This window comes from Empidonax traillii, unplaced genomic scaffold, assembly GCF_003031625.1.
Source record: "Empidonax traillii isolate 1590-97213 ecotype Southwest subspecies unplaced genomic scaffold, ASM303162v1 scaffold222:size850627, whole genome shotgun sequence".
NCBI lineage: Eukaryota > Metazoa > Chordata > Aves > Passeriformes > Tyrannidae > Empidonax > Empidonax traillii.
In genome coordinates, this window is record NW_020955415.1 from 731,919 (window position 1) to 755,553 (window position 23,635).

The following is a 23,635-nucleotide window of genomic DNA, read 5'->3' on the forward strand; positions in this document are numbered from 1 at the left end:
GCATTTTCCTAAGGACTGGATTTAAGTTGCTTACGAAAGTACTGTAATTTAAGGAAAAAAAACCAAAACAACCCACCTTCAAAGCTAGCTAGTTTGACAGTTTTTCATACTAGAAAATGAAAAACTAAAAAGATTTCAATTGTAAACATAAAATTGTGCTGACATATTCTTGTAAAGTTAGTTTCAAAACTAAAATCATAAATTCCTTGTTAAACTGATCCTTATAGCACTAGCGTTCTTCTCCTAGTACCATGTTTGTGTACCACCACCACATGGATGCATCAAGTCCTTCTTTTAAATCAACATTTAAACTCCTACATCAAGTAGCAGCTATACCAAGCAGGTCATAAATAAGACACAAGATTACCAGGAGGAAGGGGAAATAACTTCTAATCTTGGAATTTTTTTAATTTATACAAAAGGAAAAGTAGAGAAAGATCCATTTTCTGTGTTACTTGTGGCAATCCAAAAATAACAGCACGCTGTTTATGAATAGGGCACTGTCACCACGGGTAGAATACAGAAGCTTCTTCACAGAAAGGGTTGTCAAGCACTGGAACACACTGCCCAGCGAAGTAGTTGAGTCACCAGCCCTGGAGATATTTAAAAGCCATGTAGATGTGGCACTTAGGGACACAGTTTAGTGGTGGATTTGGCAGTGCTGGGATAACAGTGAGACTCAATGATCTTAAAGGTCTTTTCAAACCTAAAGGATTCTGTGACACAATTGGCTGCCAGAACCATATTTAGTAGAGTTAGTAAGGAGAATAGAGAGACCTAATTCATTGTGTATTTTAAGGGGGAAAAAAAAATCAGCAAGATAAATACTCTGCATTATGTTTAACAATCTGAGAGATTTCTCCTGATGTTAACATCTGTCTGCAGGGATAGGGATAATGCCAATTCCACAAATGCCTGTAATTTGAGTTGGAAGTTGGAAGACACTCAGAACCATGGTTTCAGAGGAACATTTCATCAGACACAATTTTAGCATGCATAACTCTTTTACACAGTAAAACTGAAAACAAATGGTTGTCTGAATGCCAGTGGCATTTCTTGAAAAACTTAATCATTTGCCTATTGAGAAAACAATAGTCCTGAAGGATCCAACATTGTTTAGGACTTCAGCACATTATGCTGCATGTAATCACTAATATTTTAACATACAAATAATAATCAGAAAGTAAAGAAATATGAGAAATAAAAGCTTTTACCGAATCACAGAAAAGGCTCAGATGAACCATTAAGCTCCCAACACAACTGACCTTCCACACACCCCATACAGTTAATGACTATTATTTCTTCTCCATGAACCCCAGCAGTTACATGCCTAAAATCTCCATCGTGTGTTCTGTCACACATCAAGAAACATTTAAAAATACCCTCAATGCTACATTTTGAAATACAGCTGAGAGATAATGGGAACTGGAAGCTATAGAAATAGGTAATCACAACCAAACTTTCAAAAGTTTATTGCTCTCAGTCTCATCTGAGGGATGACATGCTAAAACCTACTTGAGAGTACAGCAGTAAGAGCTCATAATAAATCACAGAAGGTGGCAAAACAGTAGGAACTTTTAGGAAAAGTCCAAATATTTCTCATAGTAGCCTACACAGTACCCGAAAAACAAGTCTATCTTCAGTGTAATGCTTTACAGAAGTTGGAGATTTTTTTTTCCTGCAAAGTAAGCAGGAATGTTGCTATCCTAATAAATTATTTTTTTAGCTTAATCAAGACAGTATGACAAGATACAGATGCTTGATGTGATTCAAACACTGTAAATACATCAAACTTTCCTATATCATTTTTGTGATGCAACAAACACATATCATTCCTTTTATTTTCATGCACTTTAGTTTAGGATAGGCAGCAGAAATGTCTGCATGTAAGGAGTCATCCAGTTTTCAAAATCAGACAAAAATTAAGGAAAAAAAAATCAAAAGCAAAAAACATACCACGAACAAGTGAATCAGAGAAGAGTAAAGAAGATGGCATCAGTGCAGTTTTAACTAACTATAACAATGTTAGTAACTAACAATATTCAGAAGAATGCTATCTTAATAATCTTGCTTCATGTGATAAATGACAAAGACAATATAAATTGTAAAAAAACTCTCAAAGGTTTTTTAATTAATCTTTAATATTCTATTAATAAAGAGGATTTTGCTATTATTGTATCAGCTCCCACATTATGACAGCACAAGTGTTTTCAGTCCATTGAACAGAATTTTACCATATCAACAGACACCATTTACAAAACTGAAAATCTTGTTCTAGGTTACCAATACATCTCATTTCTATACCAACAGTTCTGATATTTTGTTTTGATTTCTTTTCAATTCATATGTAACTATAAATCTCTAGCACTTGTTGTGACCTCTTTTCAGTTGTATTAAACTTATATCTATTTCATTTACTTCCATAAGCTACTTCCACATGGTCCTTCATCAAAATATCTTTGGCTCTGACATCCCTGTCTACTGTGCTGACAATCAGCTATTTTCTTTAGTAGAGCCAAATGGACCTCATCCTACATCAACAAGTCACATCAACAGCGTTCCTTTGACTGACTGGCAATTAAGAAAAAAAGTATGTTGATATTATTTCAGTGCTGGCATCTCAGCTATGTATTTGTCCTATCACCAAAAGAAAAAAAGGAAAAAGTAATTCTGTGCACAAAGTAGACCTGCTAATGCAAGGTCAACATTTGTAAGAACATCTTCGTGATTAATAGGTGACATGCTTTGCCCCAGACACTAAGCTGTCTTCTGTGGAGTCATAAATGATGCACATTATCCTACCTTTTGTGATAGCAGCTATATTTATGCTTACTCCTTCTCTTGCCTTCTCCATTGCCTGTGAAAGTGCTGAGGAGGCTGATAGCTGGCAGTTACATGAAAGCCAACCAAAACAAACACTATCTGTTGTTGCCTTCTGAGCATGAAGAACTGGAAATGCCTAATATATCTTGAAATAAGGTCTGCCATCAGTTTGGTCTGTGGATATTCATGCTTGCTATCCAAAATAAGCATTTCCAGATATTCATTTCTGCCCTCTTTCACAGATCCCCTTGTGCTTAAAAGTGAAGTAAGAAGAAATTAAGTGGACTGACAGAACTGCCAGTAATATCAGTACACAGCTCATTCTTTCTAATGCCAGTTGAAACTGAAACTTAAATCCTGGGTCACCATCTATGTTCTTTCTGCTAAAATCCTCCCATCTTCAACTTTTCAGGTCTTAAAAATCATTGCCAAAATTCTGTTTGGCAGATGTGGAAATCTGAAGCCCCACCTGATGTTGTCCCATTTCCAATGCTCTAATGAAATGGAACACTTCACAAAAGAAATATTCATAATAGCAAATTTCACAAAAATAAATTAACAATCTCGGAAAAAGAATACCATATATTCCTAGCCAAAATGACAAAGCATGACAATGGGTCAAAAGTAGCAGACAATTGCTGAGGTCTTCTCATGCACTAAGCGGTAGGATGGTATTTCTCAAAGAGCAGTAGAATGACACTTCTCAAAGATAATAAGGGTTTGTTTAACACAAGGTTGACATAAGTCCTCTGTAGAAATCTCCCAAGCCACATAGTAACCACATGCCAGATGCAGACAGAGGTAACTGAAGTGCAAACTGAGTATGAATTCATGTTAGGTAACTTAAGAATCTTTTCTGGATACATCTAGTCCAGGTTCTTTTTATAGTCAACAGGTAAAACAATAGATTTAAGAACATTTTAAAACACAATTCATTTAACAAATTTGGCACAGCTCCTCTACAACGTCTGTTGCTCTTCATAAAATTTGCCAAGGAGGATTAGTTTAGGTTCATCTGACTGTCAAGCTCTGCATCTCTTTTTCAGTCATTCTGAGCTTACCAAACTTGGTGAACAGGACCCAGACTCTCAAGACCACTGATTCAAACACAAGATTATAATTGGCCATTCCACTGAATCTTAAGCATGGGAAAGATTTAAAAAAAGCCAGGAAAACACATTGCTGCCTAAGTGGTTACACTTGAAAAGTCTGGGTTTGGGTTGATTACAGAGGCATCATGGAAAGGCTGGATGGTTACAAGAAGATTGCAAACACTAATCTCTGGTATTTTATGAAAGAATAAGAGAACTTTAAGCAAAGGCAATACAGAATCATGATGGATGTAAGTCTGGCACTAAATATATAACAATACATTATTTTATATGATATACATATTAAAAAGATAATATGAACTTGAAAGTCTCCTTTAATTTATTTGTACTAAAACAACTGAATGAAAAAAAAAATCTCTTCACTGTTTTTTTATTTATTTAAAAAGGACTGTAAGTATTTTTGCTATTGAGAGGAAATGCAGATCAAGGTATTTTTCATCCCCCTATTAGGGCAAAAGGAGACAAGCATTATAATAGTAGTAACGTAAAGACAGAAAGTTTTCTAGTGTTATAGTAAATAGCAAATGAATGTAGCATTAAACAAAATGCTGCAATACTATGAAACTGAGAAAAATATTTAAAAAAAAATGTTTAAAAGCCAAGCCCATTTATATTCGAGTTTTATTGGAAAAAGTGCTGGTACTCATAGCTGCTGATCTATGCCTAAAAAAACATGGGAAAAGCAGCCAAATGAAAAAAACGGAGGTGATGCAATACACTCCCCTGGGAACACCATGGTAAAGAATAGCAAATGATCTTCTGCATTTGCAAATAAGTCAGAACTTTTAGCAGCTATAAATACGGTGGGGAATGCTGTTCCCCTTTGTATACAATTACTTCATAAAAGGGGGAGTAGGCAATGTTTTGTATTTCTGCTCTCTTGATTCTCACTAGTAGAATGCATCCTCTAGGAAGAACAAGATGTTTATACACAGTCTTCTACTAAAGGTTTAATATAACCAAGGCAGGAGATACAGAAGAAACAGCAAATAAAAAAAACTGCAGAAGACTAGGGACAAAATAGAAGACAAACTCAAAGATTCTTCAAAAGGCAGTCTTTAAAAGATTGAAACACACTGCAAACTTCAGTATCTTGGGTAAATCTAGGTTTATTACTACACTCGCAAATTCTCAACCCATCTGAGTTAAAACACTGAGTAAAAATAACTTTTGAAATTTTCAAGTTGTAAATGTATTAGAAGACATATTGTAAGTATTCAAGAAAAGCATTGAAGAGCCAGAAAAGGAAAGAACTGAAGAAAGAGATGTGAGATCTTTGCAATCCACAAACACACCCCCCACCAGTCCCTGCACTGAGGGGAAATGGTGACTCCTGTAAGCACCATCCCTTTCCCAGCTCATTCCTTAGTCTGCAAGTGTAATATGTGTGCTGGCACAGCTTCAGGTGTTCCTGTTGTTTAAATAAAGAATATTTAGGAGTGATTGGTGATGCCATATTTATTTTAGAGGTGGAATCTTTTGAAACACCCTGGAAAGATGACACTAAATGCTCCCAATTTTAGAATGCGCATGTATAAAAACAGATGCACTAGTCCATTCCCTCTTCTAAAATGTGTTCAGTCCACTTCAAATAACTTAATAGATTTAGAAGGAGACTACCAATTCCAACAAAATAAAATACTGTGTGTTTTTTTAATCTGCATAATGGGCTAGACAGAGTTGTAAATTCAGAAATTACTTTACTTTTCAGCACTTCTGAACAGTGAAAAGAAAACAGAAAAAATTACTCATGGTATGGACTCTAGGAAAAATAATATCCAATCACACTATTTACTTGCCAACTGGAAGCAGGAAAAGCAGAAGAAAAATGAATATTCATGTATTTTCTCCTTTGTTCAATAGCTGTCCATGTGCTACCAAGGAAGGATCTAGCAGCAAGATCTAAGAGGGAAAAAAAATCCACTTATAAAGTAGAACTTAACTGGTGAAGGAAGTGCAATTACCTCCTACCAGACTGACATGGACAGGCAGCAGTCAAAAGATAAAAACCCCAGAAGATCCACTTCACCAATAGTTTTACAACTTTTCTTGCCTGGAACTCAGCATGGAATTCTGGGCCACAGAATTACCTTTGAGCACCTTTCTTGGCCTGACTGTTTTGTGGAGCATGAAAAAAAAGCCTCTTTTCATCAACCAGGGTAATTTGGTCCATAACATTTTAACATACCTAAATGAAAAGCTATGCATCTAGAAACCTTCTGTTTTGATCACACATAGTGTCATTTGTATTGCAGAAACAATCAAAACTACTAGGGAACACAGTAGAGAATATAACTTTGAAATGTGGTTCTCATATATGCACCAGATACAAAAATAGATCATTTTTATATAGACAAGACCAATCTCCATTAATAGAATTCAGGAAATATTACTACTATTTTACAGCAAAACTGTCACTGAAATGCTGTCTCTAGTTCTAATGATAATCATTCAACAGAAAGGCAAAAGGACCTTTTTAAAATCAGAGCATAACAATTCCAGTACATATTTACTACACCAAAACAAAGTGTAAAAGTGCCACTACTCTACACATGAATGCAAATTGTGACCGTCTTTTATTTAGAAATCCCTGTGGCTGTACACAATTTACATTATTTGTTTGATATATTTATATATTTAGATTGACAAGGTACAAAATAGCAGGTTGCCTCTACACTCAGTTTTCTACTGCCCAGGATTCTATTTTGGTTGGAATATGAACAATAAAAGCAGGTTTGTTTCTGTTTTCTCAACAGATTTCATTTGTGCATTCATAGGTGGGTATTCTTCAAGAATATGAATCTTAGAAAGCTGGTACCAGTTCTTATGACAATTGGAAATATTCTGGTGAAATGCAGAAAGCTAACTAGAACAAGCTGAAGAACTGAGCCTGAATTTGCACCTCAGCTCTTCTGGATTCCATATTCCACCACGGAAGCCTGCCATTCCTTACAGAGGAATCAGAATTGCCAGTCAGTCACAGTCATTGACCTATTTAGGGCAACTGTGAGAACCATCATATTTCTGTGTTTCAATATTTTAGTAGGTTAAGGGAAAAAATATTCTAAGGCAAGCATGCAGGAAACAACTTGAAATAGCAGCCCACAAATCCCTGAAGTGTCACAGATGGAGGAGCAGCTGCCCTAGGAGCTGCCCTGCATATTTCTTTCTCTTGTGCACTTTTCAGTACTTAGAACCATAGAGTTGCTTAGGTTGGAAAAGACCTTTTAAGATCATTAAGTCCAAATTAACCCAGCACAGCCAAGTCCACCACTAAATTATGTCCCTATGCACCACAACTACATAACTCTTAAATACCTTCAGGAATGGTGACTCAACCACCTCCCTGAGCAGCCTGTATCAATGCTTGGCAACCCTTTCTGTGAAGAAACTGTTTCCTAATATCCAATCGAAAGCTCCCCTGGCACAAGCTGAGGTAATTTTCTCTCCTCCTATCTCTCGCTACTTCTTACTGGGGAGGAGAGACCAATAGTTACACAAATAGAAACCAGTACAGAGATACATTTTAAAAAAGCGAACTGACCATCACGACTCATCACTACATTAAGGGCATATATATGTGACCAGTCAGCTACTTAACTATGTCTACACAGGGCAAGAGAATGTTTGTGTGCCCAGTTTCCTTGCATCCACCACAGCTGCGTCTGGAGTGACTTCTGGTCCTGATGGCCAGCGTGTGGCACTGTCCTGGTGCTCAGAACACCAAGATGCCTTCTGCTAAAAACTGCCTAGAGTAAGAAGTCCTTTCAATAAGAGTTGTCTTGGCCTTTTAACACTGTGTGAAGGTACTGTCTAAAAGAGTTGAACGCTTTCCAGTTAGACTGAAATTCATTGTAAATGGTTTACGTTAAAATGCTAACACACAATCTTTCCAAAGCTTCCACAACTGGTCATTGCCAGTGTTGAATTTACACATTAAGTTTAGAACTGCTATGGCAGCCATGAACTTGTCAGAGCTTCTCTTCTAAGATACCAAATAAACACAGTTTTCATTCCTCTGCTAAGCAATCCAGTATTAGATTAAGATTTTTATGGTCAGAAGAAACTCTTGCACCACTGGTTTGACTTCTATATAACACAAGTCATCAATCTTCCTAGATTTCATTCCTGCTCTGGCTGGATAATAGTACTTTAACTAAACCATGTCTCTTTTGTGACCCTTAAACAACAGAAATTGATAAAGATATTAAGCATAGCAGAGCTGAAAAAAAAACAACCCTGAGATACCATAAACCCACAAGTATTTTATTATTCCTCACAGAAATATAGATTTTAAATTGCATTTTCTCCAGTAACATAGGAGGCTTGTTTTTTTTTTTTTTCCATTGGTCTAGTTAAAAGAAACACTATGAATTCAAAATGTCTTATAAAGGTAAAAAATAAGTGTCAATCCAAAATCTGTAAGCTCACATCAGACCAGGAACACTGTATTTTAAATAAGAGCCTTACTTTTAATCCAATCTGCCTGAGCTAGTTTTTCCTCCCCACCCAACTCAGCATGGTACAAAAAGCTTTTACCAGAGTTTTTAAAAAAAGAACTGGCCAAAGCCTTATTTGGACATTCTGATTTAAGGATCTTGACAAACTTTAAAAGCTTTTGTTCAACATATTCATTTGCTGTTAATACAATGGAAAATAAGACTTCTTGCCAAGACAGATAAAACTGACATTTAAAAATTATCTACTACTACATTTATAGTGACATTCGGATACTTCCACATGTACCACCATTAAGGAAAAACATCAGGAACAACAAAAAATCTCATTCTTATTATTCATAACTATTTTCACTAGGTTGCTTTTCTTCAGTGTCTTTTGCTTTTTTACTGCCTATAAACACAGTTTCTGAACTTGGTTTCTATTATTAGGTTTTGCTGTTTATTTGGTTTTATTAAACTGCCAGTTTTCACATCCCTGTAAGCCAGGCTGACTTTTAATCTACAGGCTTGCCTCAACATTGTTTTGTAAGAGTTTAATAGAATCTTTTAAGTAGAAAACAATCATCACTCACATTTTAATGTTTAAATGCTTCCCCTTGATCCACCTTGATTATTTTCATCGTTCTTAAACCATCCCATTTCCAGTGCTGAGAACATGTGTTTTGGGTAGGTTTCCATTAAGTTACAGCTGTTTGTACCTTGGCAACTATTCCTTTTTCTTCTACAGTCTGTTTCTTTAACCATTTCAAGGTGATTTAACACATAGCTCTACAACATTAGACGAACACTCCGGATTCCGAGATCACATCACCTCAGGATTTCCAACAACAATTTCCTATCAGCAATGAGACTGGTGCCTGAGTATATTTTAATTGGATTGAAATCCCACCTAAAGAAGCACCACCCTCACATCTAAAAAACATGTGGCTACTGGGTAAGGCACAACCTTTAGTGAGATTATCACAGTTTGTAGTAAGTAACTAACAGTAATTCAAATAACATTTTAAATGCTTTGGAAAAAATGTCCCTCAATAATTACTTGCCTCCAATTTTTCAATAATTTCCAAAACAGGCATATTATTTTTAGCAGCAGTCAACACTTCTTCTTTTGGACACTCAGTCCTACATAGATTACATGGAGCACTTTACTAATTTGGTGACACGAGACTTTCTATTAGGTCAATTTTTACCCATAAATAAGCACTTTCCATTTCTCTTGCCTATTATCTACACAAATGTATAAAAATGCTTTATTTCCTTTTGTTTTCTTTCTTTGGTTTTATGAGTAGCAGGACAATACCCCAGCCAAAAATACCTCAGCTGAAAATTAACAGCAACAAGGATTTTAATAATCATCTAAAATTGAGTGAATTGCTCCTCAAAGTTACTGTTTTGAGTCCTGTATACAAAGAAGTAATCCAGGATGAGAACTTGTAAAATCTTACAGTTTTTTGCAATCTGCTTTAGCGTAAGACTTAATCTTTCTGGAGAATTTGCAGGTTGTGCACCTCCACATTATAGTTGCCAAAAGTACATATTTTAAAACTTCTTTTAAAGCAGTGAGGCCCCCGCAGAGTGGAGAAGGAACTAATCTAAATGGAAAACATCTGCACATTTCAAAAAATATGTTCAGCATAATTATTATTTATATGCGCTCAAGTTGTGAGAGTGATTTCTACTGTGTTTTATTATGGAAAATACTGGCTAGACTAAGAAAATATAGCATGAAAATACAGTTATTTATCCAAGAAGTTTAGATTTTAAGATAAGGAATTGTAGTGCAATTCCACAGCAGCTTGACCTTATATAATTAGCTTAGCTAGCAAAATGTGAAGACTTTTCAGTCATTTCAGTTTTCTGCAGTGACTCACCACCAGGTTACATGAACACAAGTGTTAAGGAGGGAACAGGGATGTGCTACTGGGTGAGAGGAAGGGGTTTGGAAGAAATTAAGGGACTTGGTGCCCCAGGTTTCCTGACTTTGACTAAAGTAGCCTGGGAACTACATCCAAGCTTCCATTAATGAATATTATCAAGCCCATGTAGTCTCATCAGTCAAGGGGTACAGTAACGAAGTCCCACCTGTTCATAACCCAAGAGCAGACTACATTGAATGAGCAGAGCTCATTCCCTATGGTCCTAAGACAAGAAGCCATATTCCAAATTGAAAAACACAAAAGGTAATCTCCTGATCAGAATGGGAATATTCCAGAACATCAACAAACTCTACCTCACGCAAATTTTATGCACCTTGTAATACTTTATGGGTGCCACTCTCTCATACACACTGACCTCATTGTTTAGTCACAAGAACAGTGACATAAAAGTGAGGCTACTAGTGTGGGTAAGCCCGTTTTGCTATTGGTCTGTGTATTTAAAGATGTTTGACAACAAATTTCAAGAAAATAATATTGTATGAAAAATTAAAAAGTACAATGAAACACAATCATAAAAGCCAAATGCAAAGCCTACTGAAGTATAAGAAGTAGCTGATGCAATTAACTGCCTAGAAACATCAAATGATAGATTACATAACTGGCCCAGCTGCTCAAAACAGGAATAAAACCATTTTATAGCAAATGAGACTTACGTATATGATTTGATATGGCTACATGCTACAGTGTTCAGATACATCTCACAAGTAACTCTGTCTGCTTTTAGAGGGAGTTTCTGGGGGGACAGGGAGAAAGGGTAGCAGGCATTTCTGGTTCAGTAATGCTTTAATGATGTATTGTCTAAATTATCCCAGTGGGGTAGGGGTGGATGTGTGTGTATAAAGCTGAAGATGCACACACCCAATCCAACAATCTAGAAGCCCCAGCTAAATTTACTAGTACAGGAATATTTTATTTAGCTATAATACAAATAAACCTTTGATACATTTATCACACATAACGTGTAACACTTGCATTATTTATAGGAGAACATGTGTTTACTTCTACAAAAGCATAATGATACTGCAGATTTTTTTTTTAATTTGTCAATATTTGTAGTCTTCAAGTTTTTCAGACAAAAAAAAAAAAAGAAGGAAGGACAGCAGCCAAGTAATTAACTAGTAATCCCAGAAGCACTGGAAAGCAAAGAGCCAATTTTCAACAACTTTAAATATCTGCATTTCACACAAATGGGAGGCCAAGGTAAAGAGGGTAAGGTCCACACACTTGAAGCACTAAGACCTCTTCTGGGGAAAATTTATAGCATTACAATGCTTTTTATAACTATAACGAATTTAAAACCGAAGCACACAGACATGCACACTTAATATTTACTACACTTCAGAAAAGGATTTACCTCATTATCTGTTCCCACATCCAACATCACTGGTAGACACTCATGGGGTTTTACTCCTCCACATGCCGTATAAAGTGCCAGTTTACCAACAGGAATGCCCATTCCATAACAGCCGAGGTCTCCAAGACCAAGAATACGTTCTCCATCAGTCACCACAATAGCCTGGAGGAAGAAATAAAAACACTGTAAAAGCCACTTCTTTGATTGTATGCACTAAGTATTCCTTTATTTTCTTACCATCATTTTTTAATTTTCATTCAGAAATTCTAGCAGGTACAAACAAATCAATACTACAGACAAGGCACAGAATTGTTTTATTGTATTTTACTGTGGTTTTGTTACACTATTTTAAACCCTTGCTTCACTGTAAATGGGACTTTCATATAAAACTGTTAAGAATACACAAAAGAGCTACTTAGTATTACATTACAAGGGAACTGGAATTGTTCCCTCTTCCATTTTTCTGTCAACAGTATGAAAACAGAATAGGAAGGGAAAGGAAGTTATCCACTAAAAAAGAAGAACTCCAGACTCCTGGGTTTTGTCATGTCTGTTCTCAGAAGAACCAGAGCCAGCCACTCCTCCCGGCCTTTGACAGCGATGTCTACAATCACCTGGCTCTTACCTTTCGAAGATGTATTTCTTCCCTTGAACAAATAACATAACTCCATCAAACATATGCATATGAGGAAGCAAGTATTTTCTTTGACAAAAATACAATAACGTAGTAAACCCCAAAAAACTGTCTGTGCTATACAGAAGGATTTATCATAGTAAAGGACAGAAGTGCTCAGTACAGCAAGCAGCTGAAAACACAAAAATCTCCTTGTCATACTCCGTGACAAGGCGTTTTAGTTGGAAATTTATTATTTCTTGTGAGAGAGCTCATCAGGCATCATAAATGGAGAATTATTAACTCAAACACTAGAACAGTTTGCCAAGAGATCTTGTAGAGTCTTCACTCTTGGAGAGATACTCAAAACCCCAAAGATTGGACATAGCCCTATCCTGGCTGACCTTGCTTGAGCAGGAGGATGGTCTATATGATCTCCAGAGGTGCCTTCCTACCTCAACCACTCTGTGGTTCTCTAAAATGCAGAAAAAGCATTCAGGTTGCTGGTTTTTTTTCATGCATAATATTAAGTGTAATTGACCAGTTCATAAGTTTAGGATGCCTGTAGCTAAATAAGTAAGGGTTTAACTGCCTCAAACTTTGGCTATAACAGCATTCTTTCTGTTTAAAAAAATGAGTTAAGAAATCACTGAAACCTAAATTGATAAAAAGCTTAAAAATCACCCTAACCAAGTATCTTGGCTACAAAGCAGCATCAGCTTTGTCATGCAACTAAAACTGCACCTACCTTGATGACACTTTCTGGCCAGGATTTAAGCATTGTAGCAATGTGGCCCCGGTCATGGATAGAAATAAAAAGACCTCTGCAAATAGAAAAATACTTTTCATATAAACAGGTAATTAAATAATTATAAGTCAATTTAATATAAATAAATAAAGTATAAATTAATTAAATAATAACCAAACTCTATGTAAATGTGTTTCCAACATACACAGATTCCATTCAATAAAAAGAGATTAGTTTCGTATGAATGAGTAAATTAAACATCCGCATTTAGTAGAACTCAGAGAACATATAACTCAGTGAAGTTTCACTGAGCATTGAGAATGTGTAAGAGTCCTTTCTGGAAACCACTGTTTGATTTTAAAGCTCACTAAGCACTTCATCTGTTCAAACGTGTTCATTAGTTGCCCTTGACTACAAAATGAGTTCCTCATATAACAGTGATCACCAGTGCCTCAGCAGTCCTAACATTTTACAAACAAGAATAGGCCAAAGTTTTAAGCCTTGAACAAAACCTGAAATAAGCCATATATTATCATTACCTAAAATAATTCAAGATCATTCAGTTATGTGTTTAGAAAACAGTCTGCCTGCTTCATTAGATTGCCCCTTTGAAACTCAGAGAAGTGGTAAATTATCTACAGTGAGAGAAAATCCTTGGTGCTGAGCAGACCAAAACTTTACTCTGAAGAGTGTTTGTAAATTGGTCTTTAGTTCCACCAGTACAGAAGAGTCTAAAACAAAATCACAGAAAAGTTTAACTCTCATTTATTTTTCTGTTTATTACAGATGTAAATTTTACAAAGCATCTTATCCTGCTCTTCAGCATTTTATTCTTATTTCTTTTTACTTGTGTTTAAGAATTTTCTTCCCCTGTTTGCTGTCACAAACATTCAACTGAAATTGTTTTTTATTTTGGACAAAAACCAATGTAAGACAAATTGCAATTAACCAAAGTGTTCCATTTGATGCATTTTGCCCTAGAATTAGAAATCTTCTCATCCTGGAGTTTCTAATTAATTCTGATTCTGTGTCCACTCCCTATGCTCTGAACTAACACACCAGGTTGGATATTATCATCTATCAGATGTTTCTTAATAAGTTACACTTGTCAGCAAATTAATTCCCCCACCTCTGTGAAAGCAGCAGGTCCTCAGGGACAAGAGGGTAAATATTCACAGCACTTTTGAAAAGTTCTGGTATGTACAGCACACAAGCATATCTATTTGTGAGCCAGCTACCTGAAAAAAGATATTCCTAACAGTGAAATGCTGTAAAGCAGCAAAGAAAAATAAATGCTGATGCTTCTTTTCTGATGTATTGTACAGTGAGTCATTATCTAAAACAATCTGTAAACTCATTAAATCACAAACTACAGCTTATCAACTCTGCTAGCCTCAGAGACAGACAACTCAGAGACGGACACGTGAAAGGAATTGATAAGTACTGGAAGAAAGCTATCGTGCTGAATCTCTCCTCTCCTTGTCTCCGTCCTCCAGCTTACATCAACCTAATAGATTTGTGTTAAATGAAGCAAGATTTTGTATTGATTTTCTAAAGAGCCAGAGTCCAGCCCAGTGTGCTTGAATGACCTCTTCCTTGCAAGCTAGGGAGAGAGGTCTCCATGGAATAAATTTCCCAGCAGAGGAAAATAAAGGTAGGGAGGCTGCTCCAGAAGGAATTTTGTTAGAACATTTGTAAGGACTTTGAATAAGTATTGAGAGTGTATTTCAGAAATCTGTCCAAGCAGGATCACATTCAAGGAACAATGGAAAATAGAGGCTGAAGTGTAAACAGAGTCATGTCAAAAGCATTTCACTCCCCTCCTTCTTCCCTTCCCTCTATTCTTTCTCTAGTTTAGTAAAACATTTCTGGACACACTGGTCTTACTGAGAAGACACCCCTAGATTTAGGGGCACAGAAAAAGAGATAAGAATTTCTTATTCTTTTATCTGGATCTGTTTTTCTTGTCCTTCATTTCTTTAGCTAAAACACTTTTCTCCTTTAAGCGGTCCTCCACAAGAAGCTACACAAGTTTGCAAGAGGAATCCCGGTTTGCAAAGGTGTCAGCCTACAAGAATATTCATCCTATATTACTGGGACTGAACTTGCTGGCAATTCTACCTGGAGGCAACCACGAGAAAAGTAGCATTATGTGGTTGTTTTGTTTTCCATGAGGTCCAGGAAAAGCACCAACTGTATAAGGTTATTGTAAGTGGAATAGCGCTGACAAGCTGAAAAACTAGCCAATAATTTGGTTACCGAGCAGACATTATAGTTATTTGTTGGCTTTCATAGCACAGCCACAAGAATAATCTCAAATGGGGCAAGATAAACAATTTAAACTGGATTAAATTATATACAGTCCAGAAATAAGACCAAATTATCCATTTTAATATAGTGTTAATAACTACCGTCATGTCAGTGATGCAGACCCCCCTCTGCCAAACAAAGAGCAAGGGATGGTCTGCAGGTTATGCACCTGACACAGCACTGGAGGATGGGCTGCTAAAACAGATGGACAAATATTATATTTCAGCACATGGAGAAAGAGGCAAGATACAGGAAAAAAATTCTGAGGAAATATATGGTATTTGTTTTTCAGCATGCACATATTCACATCTCTGACAAGAGATGCAACTCATGGGGAAACAGGCTTAAGTTTTCTAGATGCACTTGCAGAGCAACCCAGATTGGAAAGCTCACTGGGAAAGCAATTGTTGGCTTTACAACACTGTATGACCCTTTCTATTTGAACTCTACCTCGTTTATACATACTATCTTTTCTTGCAAGGCAACAAATTGAGACCTGATGAGGCTTAAAAGGCCAATCAGCAAAACTGTGAGTTAAAAATTACTTGAATCTTACAGCAGCAGATCAGTCTTCTAATTAATTCATTTTGAACCTGGCACAAAGTAGATCTACACAGAACTTGCCTGAGTGCATATGCAGAAGTGCTCATCTTCAGCCACTTTGCTGCCCTCCATTCAGCACTGGTTTATACCAGCCTAGCCAAGGTGAAGACTTCTACTTACTCCCTTACTTCAGCTACCCAGACAACATATGAAACTACAGCAGAGGAGTAATTAGGCAAAGAAGTAACTATGCCTCCTTTCTTCCTGTCACACCATCAGTAAGAACAAAGCCCTGAAGAGTGAGGGTGGAAAAGCACAAGAGGGCATCAGGATCCACTCGAAAAAGGGTGGATCTATTTTGGGTCAGTGAGCTCACTACACTGTAGCAAATTTTACAAGTTATGTGGAGGTCATTCTACATCACATAATTATGTCTGTTTTATTATAATTCTGATCTATGAGAACAAAGTCAACAGTATTAAATGGAGCATTTGTTTATTATGTTTCAAGGAAGCAATGTTCCACCAGCAATGTGTATGTCTATTTTCTATTAAAGAACAGTTTAGAAAAAATGTGTCATAGTAACAGAATAATCCTTTCTTTCCTCTTCTTGTAACAACAGGAGGCAATCTAGCATGTCTCAGAAAATGTCAAACATGTTTTAAGGAAAAAAGTTCAAACTTTTCTCACAACCCTACATATTCAAAACTGATATTTGAATGCTGAACTGTAGATAGCATTACAGTAGAGGAGACTTCACTTCTCCAGGCAGCCTAAATCAACAAGCTTAATAATAACGATAACAACAACAACAATTAAAAAAACTCAGTGTCCAACCAGTTAATTTCTGAGCCTAGACTCTCCCAAACTCCTTTGCAAGAAAGAGGTAAACTACTTCCCTGGTCCCTATTGAAATTCCCTCCTATTTTTAAGATTACAATACAAACACTGCACTAGAAACTGAGAGTAGATATATCCTCTCCAAAGAATATTCTGCTATTTTTCACATTTCACATTTCCCATTGTAAGTTTTCAATATGGTCTCCTGTCTTCATAAAAAATGTACTCAAACTTTTCATTACATCTTACTTTAGCAGGTTCCTTAGCACTACAAGACCACTGATGCTTAATAAATACAAGTGGTGGGCTGATCTAAGAAATGCAGTTGTTTTACCTTCCCTCTGTACAGGGGGTGAATTTCATTACTTTGCAATGCACAGGTACATTTTTTAATAAATAAAATAGTTGATGCTGAAATTGTGGCTGCTACTGACCGCCAGACTGAATTCATCAGTATTAAAGAAACCTGGGATTCACATTTTCTAGATGTTGCATACTCAAACCATATTTAAACAAAACAAGCAAAAGAATGACTCAGTCAAAAACAAAGATCAAAAATATAACAGGAGCATTGAGAAAAAAGTAGATAATGCTAACACCTCTGAAAGCCTGGGGCTGTATATGAGCCAGATATAGTTCATAAAAAAGTACCAGCAGCATATGAAAGATAATGGAGAGTAAGGTACTAATCCTGAAAAGATATAAAAGTTTAAAAATGTTATGTGTTATTTCACGCTTGGCATATGGTTTCCTAAACGGCTACTGATTATAAATATTTATTTTGTAGAAGACTTTAAGTACTCTGGAAGACAGATGCTAACATCTGCCAACTCCAGTTTGCTATGCATAAAAGAATAATGGAAGCCTCATTATAAATTTTTATAGTGACTCAAAAGCCCAACTTGGCACAAGAGTGTACAGAAATAATTAAAATACAGGAAAACACAGTGTTCATAATCACTGTATGTGGGAAATGCTAATGTCAAGGGGTCTGAACAGCCAATCTTCAGCTTGAAAAAGCAAGCCAGCTGTGATGGTTTTAGTCTAGGCCTTCCTGGTGACCAGTTTGTAACCAAGGAAGTAGCCAGGTACAGCCAATTGTATTCCATACAATTTTTACGTAAACCAGAGTATAAATAAGTCGGAGATTAGAGACCTCGCTCTCTTCTCTTCCGGCGAGGTCTGGGAACAGTGGGTCCCTGCGTTAGTCTCGCTTATCTAAGGCTGAGGCCTGCAGAATCCGCTGTCCTACCACGTGGAAATTTGGAGAGTACTGGCTGTGACTGCCGATCCTACTATTCTAAGGAACGTGGTGAAATCTGTTTTGTTAGTTATTAGTATAGTTTAATCTAGTATACCTGTTCGGTGTCCTTTTTATTCCCTTTTGTCCCCTTTTTCCCTTTCCCTATCCCTGCGGGGGGTAAACCCCCTTTTTCTGTGTATATAACATCTTAACTATATATAACTGTAATTTGCGTAAATATAAATATATTTTTATATAAGCAGCTTGACTGTAAGTTCTTTAATTTTTATAGTTTCTTTCTCCTTTAACCTAAAGGAAGAAAGGAGGGGGGAAGGGGGATGCTGTCCTAGCTTTCGAGCATTTAGCAGGAAGCCAAGTCCAAACCATCACACCAGCATGTAGGCTCATTTCAAGAATCCCTTCTGAAAACAATTTCATGGCAGTCTTTATCCAGTGTTGGCAGCCCGTGTATCACTTTTTTACATGCCCATGTCCATCAAAGATGCTCATCGATCCTTGCCAGTAAGTGTAGTACTCTAACAGTTACTACAGTTAAAAGTAATACCTACATAGAAGAGAGAATTAGGTTCAGAGCACTTACAGAACTGTGCAGTCTACAACGTGAATTGGTTTTTAGAATAGAAAAGTGATGAATCTAACCTGAAAGAGAGCAGCTGTAAGCCTGACATTTGAAGATATAACCTCAGGGGAGTAAGGTTTTAGAAAAGAAAGGACAGGGTTGAGAGAAATAAAAGATATGTAACTCTAGTGACACAAAGATTCAGATGCTGGGGTATCTTTTAGTAGAGATGTTAAAACCTTATTTAAAAATAAATAATAATTATTATGTAGTAATAAAAACAACAAAAAAATTTTTAAAAAGACAATTGGGATAGATTATAATTTTTCTGGTGCAAGCCTCAGAGTGTGGAGTTATCCTAACGCTGCCAAAAGCAAATACAGTATCCACACTATGCTTGAGCCTGCCCAAGATCTTTGACTAGATTCCTTGACTCTGTCTTGTTTCCTTGAGAATGGACACTGTGTGCTTGAAAGGGACTCATCCAGGTGGCACTATAGTCAGAAGAGCTGGTTCAAACAACCCCATGGGTTCCAGTAACTTCCAGATAGACTCCCTTTTTCCACCCGTTGGGTTTCACTCAGAAACCCGACTTCAGATCTCAGACCATTCCCTCTTCCATCCCATGAGGGATTAGGGAAGTAGGGAACCAGGGGCTGCTGTTCCATAACTTGCAACACAGCAAGCTATAACCCTCCTGACATGTCTCCAGGCAGGGGCCAGATCCCACAGACATTGCCCCGTCTCCACTTCTGCATCTGAAGCAGTCTCCAGAGTTTGCATACAGCATACATTTTCAGAATCGTAACATAACAGAGCAGGTGAGAGAAAAAAAAAAAAAAAAAAAAAGAGTACAAGTTGCCCACAGCAGTGCAGACTGAAGGCAAATGAAAAAGAAACAAAGAAAAAAACCTGCACCAGTCCTGTCCTATTACTTTTCTTCAAGAAGTCTGGACTCTTCCAGCCCCCTGAGACATCTGTTCTTGCTAACAAGGCATGTAATCTCTATGTTGTGAATATGACTGTATAGTGATTTTTTGCAAAAAGAACCTTTTTTTCTTGGAACATTCTGCTTTCACTTTGTAAAATGTCCATTAGGTAAACTCCAGCTAGAGAACTGGGCAAAGAAGTCAAGACTTTTGTACAATAAAAAGCAACTTAATGAAGTAATCCTTCAATTGCTGTAATTCAACACAAAAAAAACCCATTACATTGTAAAAATCATCTAAGTAACAACATTACATGCCTTGCACTGCAAAGCTTTAAAGCCAATTTTACATGGTACCAAAAGCAATTATAGTGTGACACTTCACTAGTAATCAAAAAAATCTCTACTTATTTTGGAAACTATAATGTGCACCTCAAACTATTTCGGATAAAAATTAAGAATACATCATAGTAAAAGAAACACTTCATGGACTTAGTCACTGCAGACTTTTTGCATCAGTCACATAAAATACTCATTATTGCATATCTAGGTATCTAACACTTTTTTAATTAGTGTCTCACTTCCTTTACTTGCAAAAGCAAACAGCACAGAATTTTGTGGTCTGAATATTCAAACTGTAATGATTCATCCTTTTCGTACAGCAACTAAGTAGATTAAATCATATCTTCACTATAGTCACTTCTCAAAACATTGATTTGTTGATTTAACTATATTCCTTAAGTATCATTCATCTAGACAACCAGTTTTTATGTATTATTGCTTAACCCCACAACCACAATTCAATGGGATGTGTTTGCAAAGGAAAAGGTGGACTTTGCAAAATACTATGGTTTAAGTGCTGGAGCTGTTTTCCTCCAGAAGCTACTTATATTCCTCTGACAGTTGCTCAATAAATAACTTAATTACTTACACTCTAATAGACACAAATAGAACTATTTGAAGACTGTGAATGAGAGAATAGTTTACCAAAGACAGACCCATTCATTTTTATGACAAAAAATAACCTACTCTTCTGCTTCAATAGTTATCACATTGGTATTATTTTATGCTAATATTAACTCCATAAAAAGCCACCTACAAACAACATCAGTCGTTATCTACGAGAAATCTTGCAACGCTAGTGATGTTTTTCTAAACAAACCTTTTAAATGCTGTTTAAACTGTGAAGTACTCAACAAGTGAGATAACTGTCTTTCTATTTACTTCAGCAACTTGTGCTGCCTTGGCTCATTGGAACATGGAAAATTTCCAGTATTTAGACAATAGAATCTTTTAAGGCAGTTTTCACTGACCTTTAAATCACCATCATTTGCTTTCAATAACTATTAACGAGGACAAAAGTGAAGACTTATTCAAAAAATGCCTCTTCTTACAGCATATCCTACTCAACTTCCACTTTAATGAAAAAGTCACTTCTGAAAAGAGACACTATCTTCCCTTTGTACTGCTGACCTTATCTGCTGAAAATGAACCAAGGAAACCACTCAGTTTCTGTCACAGTGATATAACAGTTCCTAATGCAAGATGCTGAAGGGCTAAGAGGTAAAAAGGCAAGCAGGCTGATGTGAAAACGCTTGGGTAAATTAGTCATACAAAATTGCCAATGAGCATGCAGGCACAGAGCAGGGCTGTTTCACCCAGGCTTAAGCTGTCCATGTGCAGCATTTGGTGACATCTCCAAGACCTGCATCCCAGGGCACACAGGTCAAAATTATCTGGGGACACTGGAGATCACCCAGTCTAAGCCCCTGTCAGGAGCAGGGTTAGCTAGAGTAGTTATTTTGCCTTGGCATCCCCTGAGGTAAAATTTTCTTATGGATCATGAATCTTCCCTATTTTTTAGTATGAAGTGTTAGCAGTAAACAAAAATACCTGATCTAGCAGTTTTTGCTGTTCCTAAGATCAGATTCTTTCTGCATGGTGCTCAACTCCAAACATAAGTAGAAACCTATTCCTGTTTTCAGTGGAAATTATATTAGCAGATACCAGTTGAAAACGTCTTCTATATTTTAGCACACAAAGGTGGGCATAGCACTCTGAAAAAGTACAGATCTCAATTTACCATCTGCATATTTTAAAAATGTAAACAACCTGATCAGCAGCACTATTTCTGTACTTGTTTCCTGTTATATACAGTATAAATGAATGCATGAGACAGATAAAATTTTTAGTACTGTGTTCAATATTAACAACTTTTAACATGGGAAAAAAGCTTCAAGCTGTGGGGAAAATTAATTAATTGGACAGAAAGCAAACTATGTTCTGTATTTTCATTTTCAAAAGCAAACATCTGCATATTATGTTGAAGAAGCTCCTTCTGGATGACTAAGGAAAATGCTCAAAGACATACTGTTGCCTAAAACAGGCATGAACAACCTGCCCCTCAACATACAGTGCAGCAAACCTGTACATTCGTATGTGCTTACAATAAATCTAAAGAACACCAGGAGAAAAGTTAAAAGAAACCAAAAGTACCCTCTGATATAACAGCTGTCATAATATAGTGAACCTCTGTAAATGGAAATGTGCTTCTGTGTCTCCATAAGCTACATTAGAGCTTCATCTTAACAACAGGAAGCTCTTCCCTTGGATGGAAAACTCCACCAGAATGTCCAAAACAGTAGTTAATTTCCATACACTAGAGTACACTAAAATAAAGTTGTGAGACCTCCTAAACTCCCTTTTTTCCTTAAGAATAACAGAAGTTCAAGTTAAATGCAATCATTTTGTGAACAAAGAGGCAAAAAATGAACACTGGCTTTTGAACATCTTTGTGCCAAAGGTAGAGGTTCTCATTCAGTACAAACTGAAGCTTGTTTTCATTTTTTTTTAATATTTCCCAGTAAATTGTTCCCGTATTTCTGCCGGTCGATTTAAGCCTTTCCTATCACTTTCTGCCTTTAGCTAGAAGTCCTTGCTTTTCTTACAAAAATGACTTGCTTTGTTTGTCTTATGCACATTCTTACCATTTCATCAATTTGATCTCTGTTCCCAGCAGCCTCTTGTACATTGTTTTCTAAAAAATACTGGGTTTCCTGCATGTGATTTAATCACTTAATGCTCATTAGCCAAAGAAGGTCCTCATACAAGGCAGAACTGACTTTTAATGTCACCACTCAACTCAAAGAGCAGTGGTCAGGATGCCAGATGCCTCACAAACCTTTCTCCACCCAACTGCAAATTACACTATGTTAATGCTACTCTACAAGAGATTTGGTAAAGTTCTTACGACCTGGCCTTTTACGTTTAAGTTTTTTTATAACTAACACTGCTGACACTTTTTACTGAACTGGGCCCATAAGAAAACAGTTTTATACAGCTATAAAACTTTGTTTAAAAAGGATGAAAACGCCTTGCAAGAAATAAAAGGATTAACTTCTGCCCCCCAAATTTTTTTCTGTCTTTTTCAGAAGCCTCATATCAGCAGCAGCATACGGCTGTCTCAAATATAGCATGTAAAAATCTCCTAGATTAAAAGTATCTAACCACAAATATAGAGAAACACAAGATACATTACAACACACAATCATCCCATTTGCTATGCTCCTAAAGGCTGAAAATAGTTTGCCTACTCTTCACTTTCAATTTTCCATTTTAAGACCTGACTATTTACCCTATCTAATTAGAAAGCTTCTACACAGAGACAGAAAACTATGATTTTAGAATAGCCAAGCTACTGCGAAGTCACAGGGATTTCACTAGGGTTTTTCCTTCCTCTTCTGGACTTCACCAAATACAATTACAGGAAGGAATTTAGAGTTGTTTGTTTTTTTTAAAAGCTACTAAGTATTGGAAACGCAACAATGAAACGATGCTAGACTGCCGAGTAATGAGTGTATTTTGAACAGATAAGCTGCTGAATGTGTGTAAGCAGGGGATTTGGGTGGTGCCGAAAGACGAAGGACATGCGTGCAACAAATTTACAGAAAATGAGAAACTGGAGAAACTCCAGTGTAAGCACACCCCTAAAGAAAAACATCCTCTGGGCATGGGTTGGGATATATACAGAATGAGCTAATAAAGCAATGCAATGCTTCTAAATCACTGGCATCTCATCTGAAATATTACTGGCACCCTGTTTTGCTGTATCAGATGACAGCACTGGGAATTACTGGGGACATGT

General features: G+C 36.6%; 1 protein-coding gene across 2 annotated transcripts in view; it reads right to left on the bottom strand.

Moving 5' to 3' along the window:
• Nucleotides 1-23,635, bottom strand: part of ME1 (malic enzyme 1) — a 164,305-nt gene that overhangs the window by 81,144 nt on the left and 59,526 nt on the right. For both annotated transcript variants that reach the window (XM_027887801.1, XM_027887802.1), the window contains exons 4-5: nucleotides 13,048-13,123; nucleotides 11,687-11,848 (exon numbers count right to left, since the gene is read on the bottom strand). In XM_027887801.1, the coding sequence (XP_027743602.1) occupies nucleotides 11,687-11,848; nucleotides 13,048-13,123 (238 nt within the window). The remainder of the gene's footprint in view (nucleotides 1-11,686; nucleotides 11,849-13,047; nucleotides 13,124-23,635) is intronic.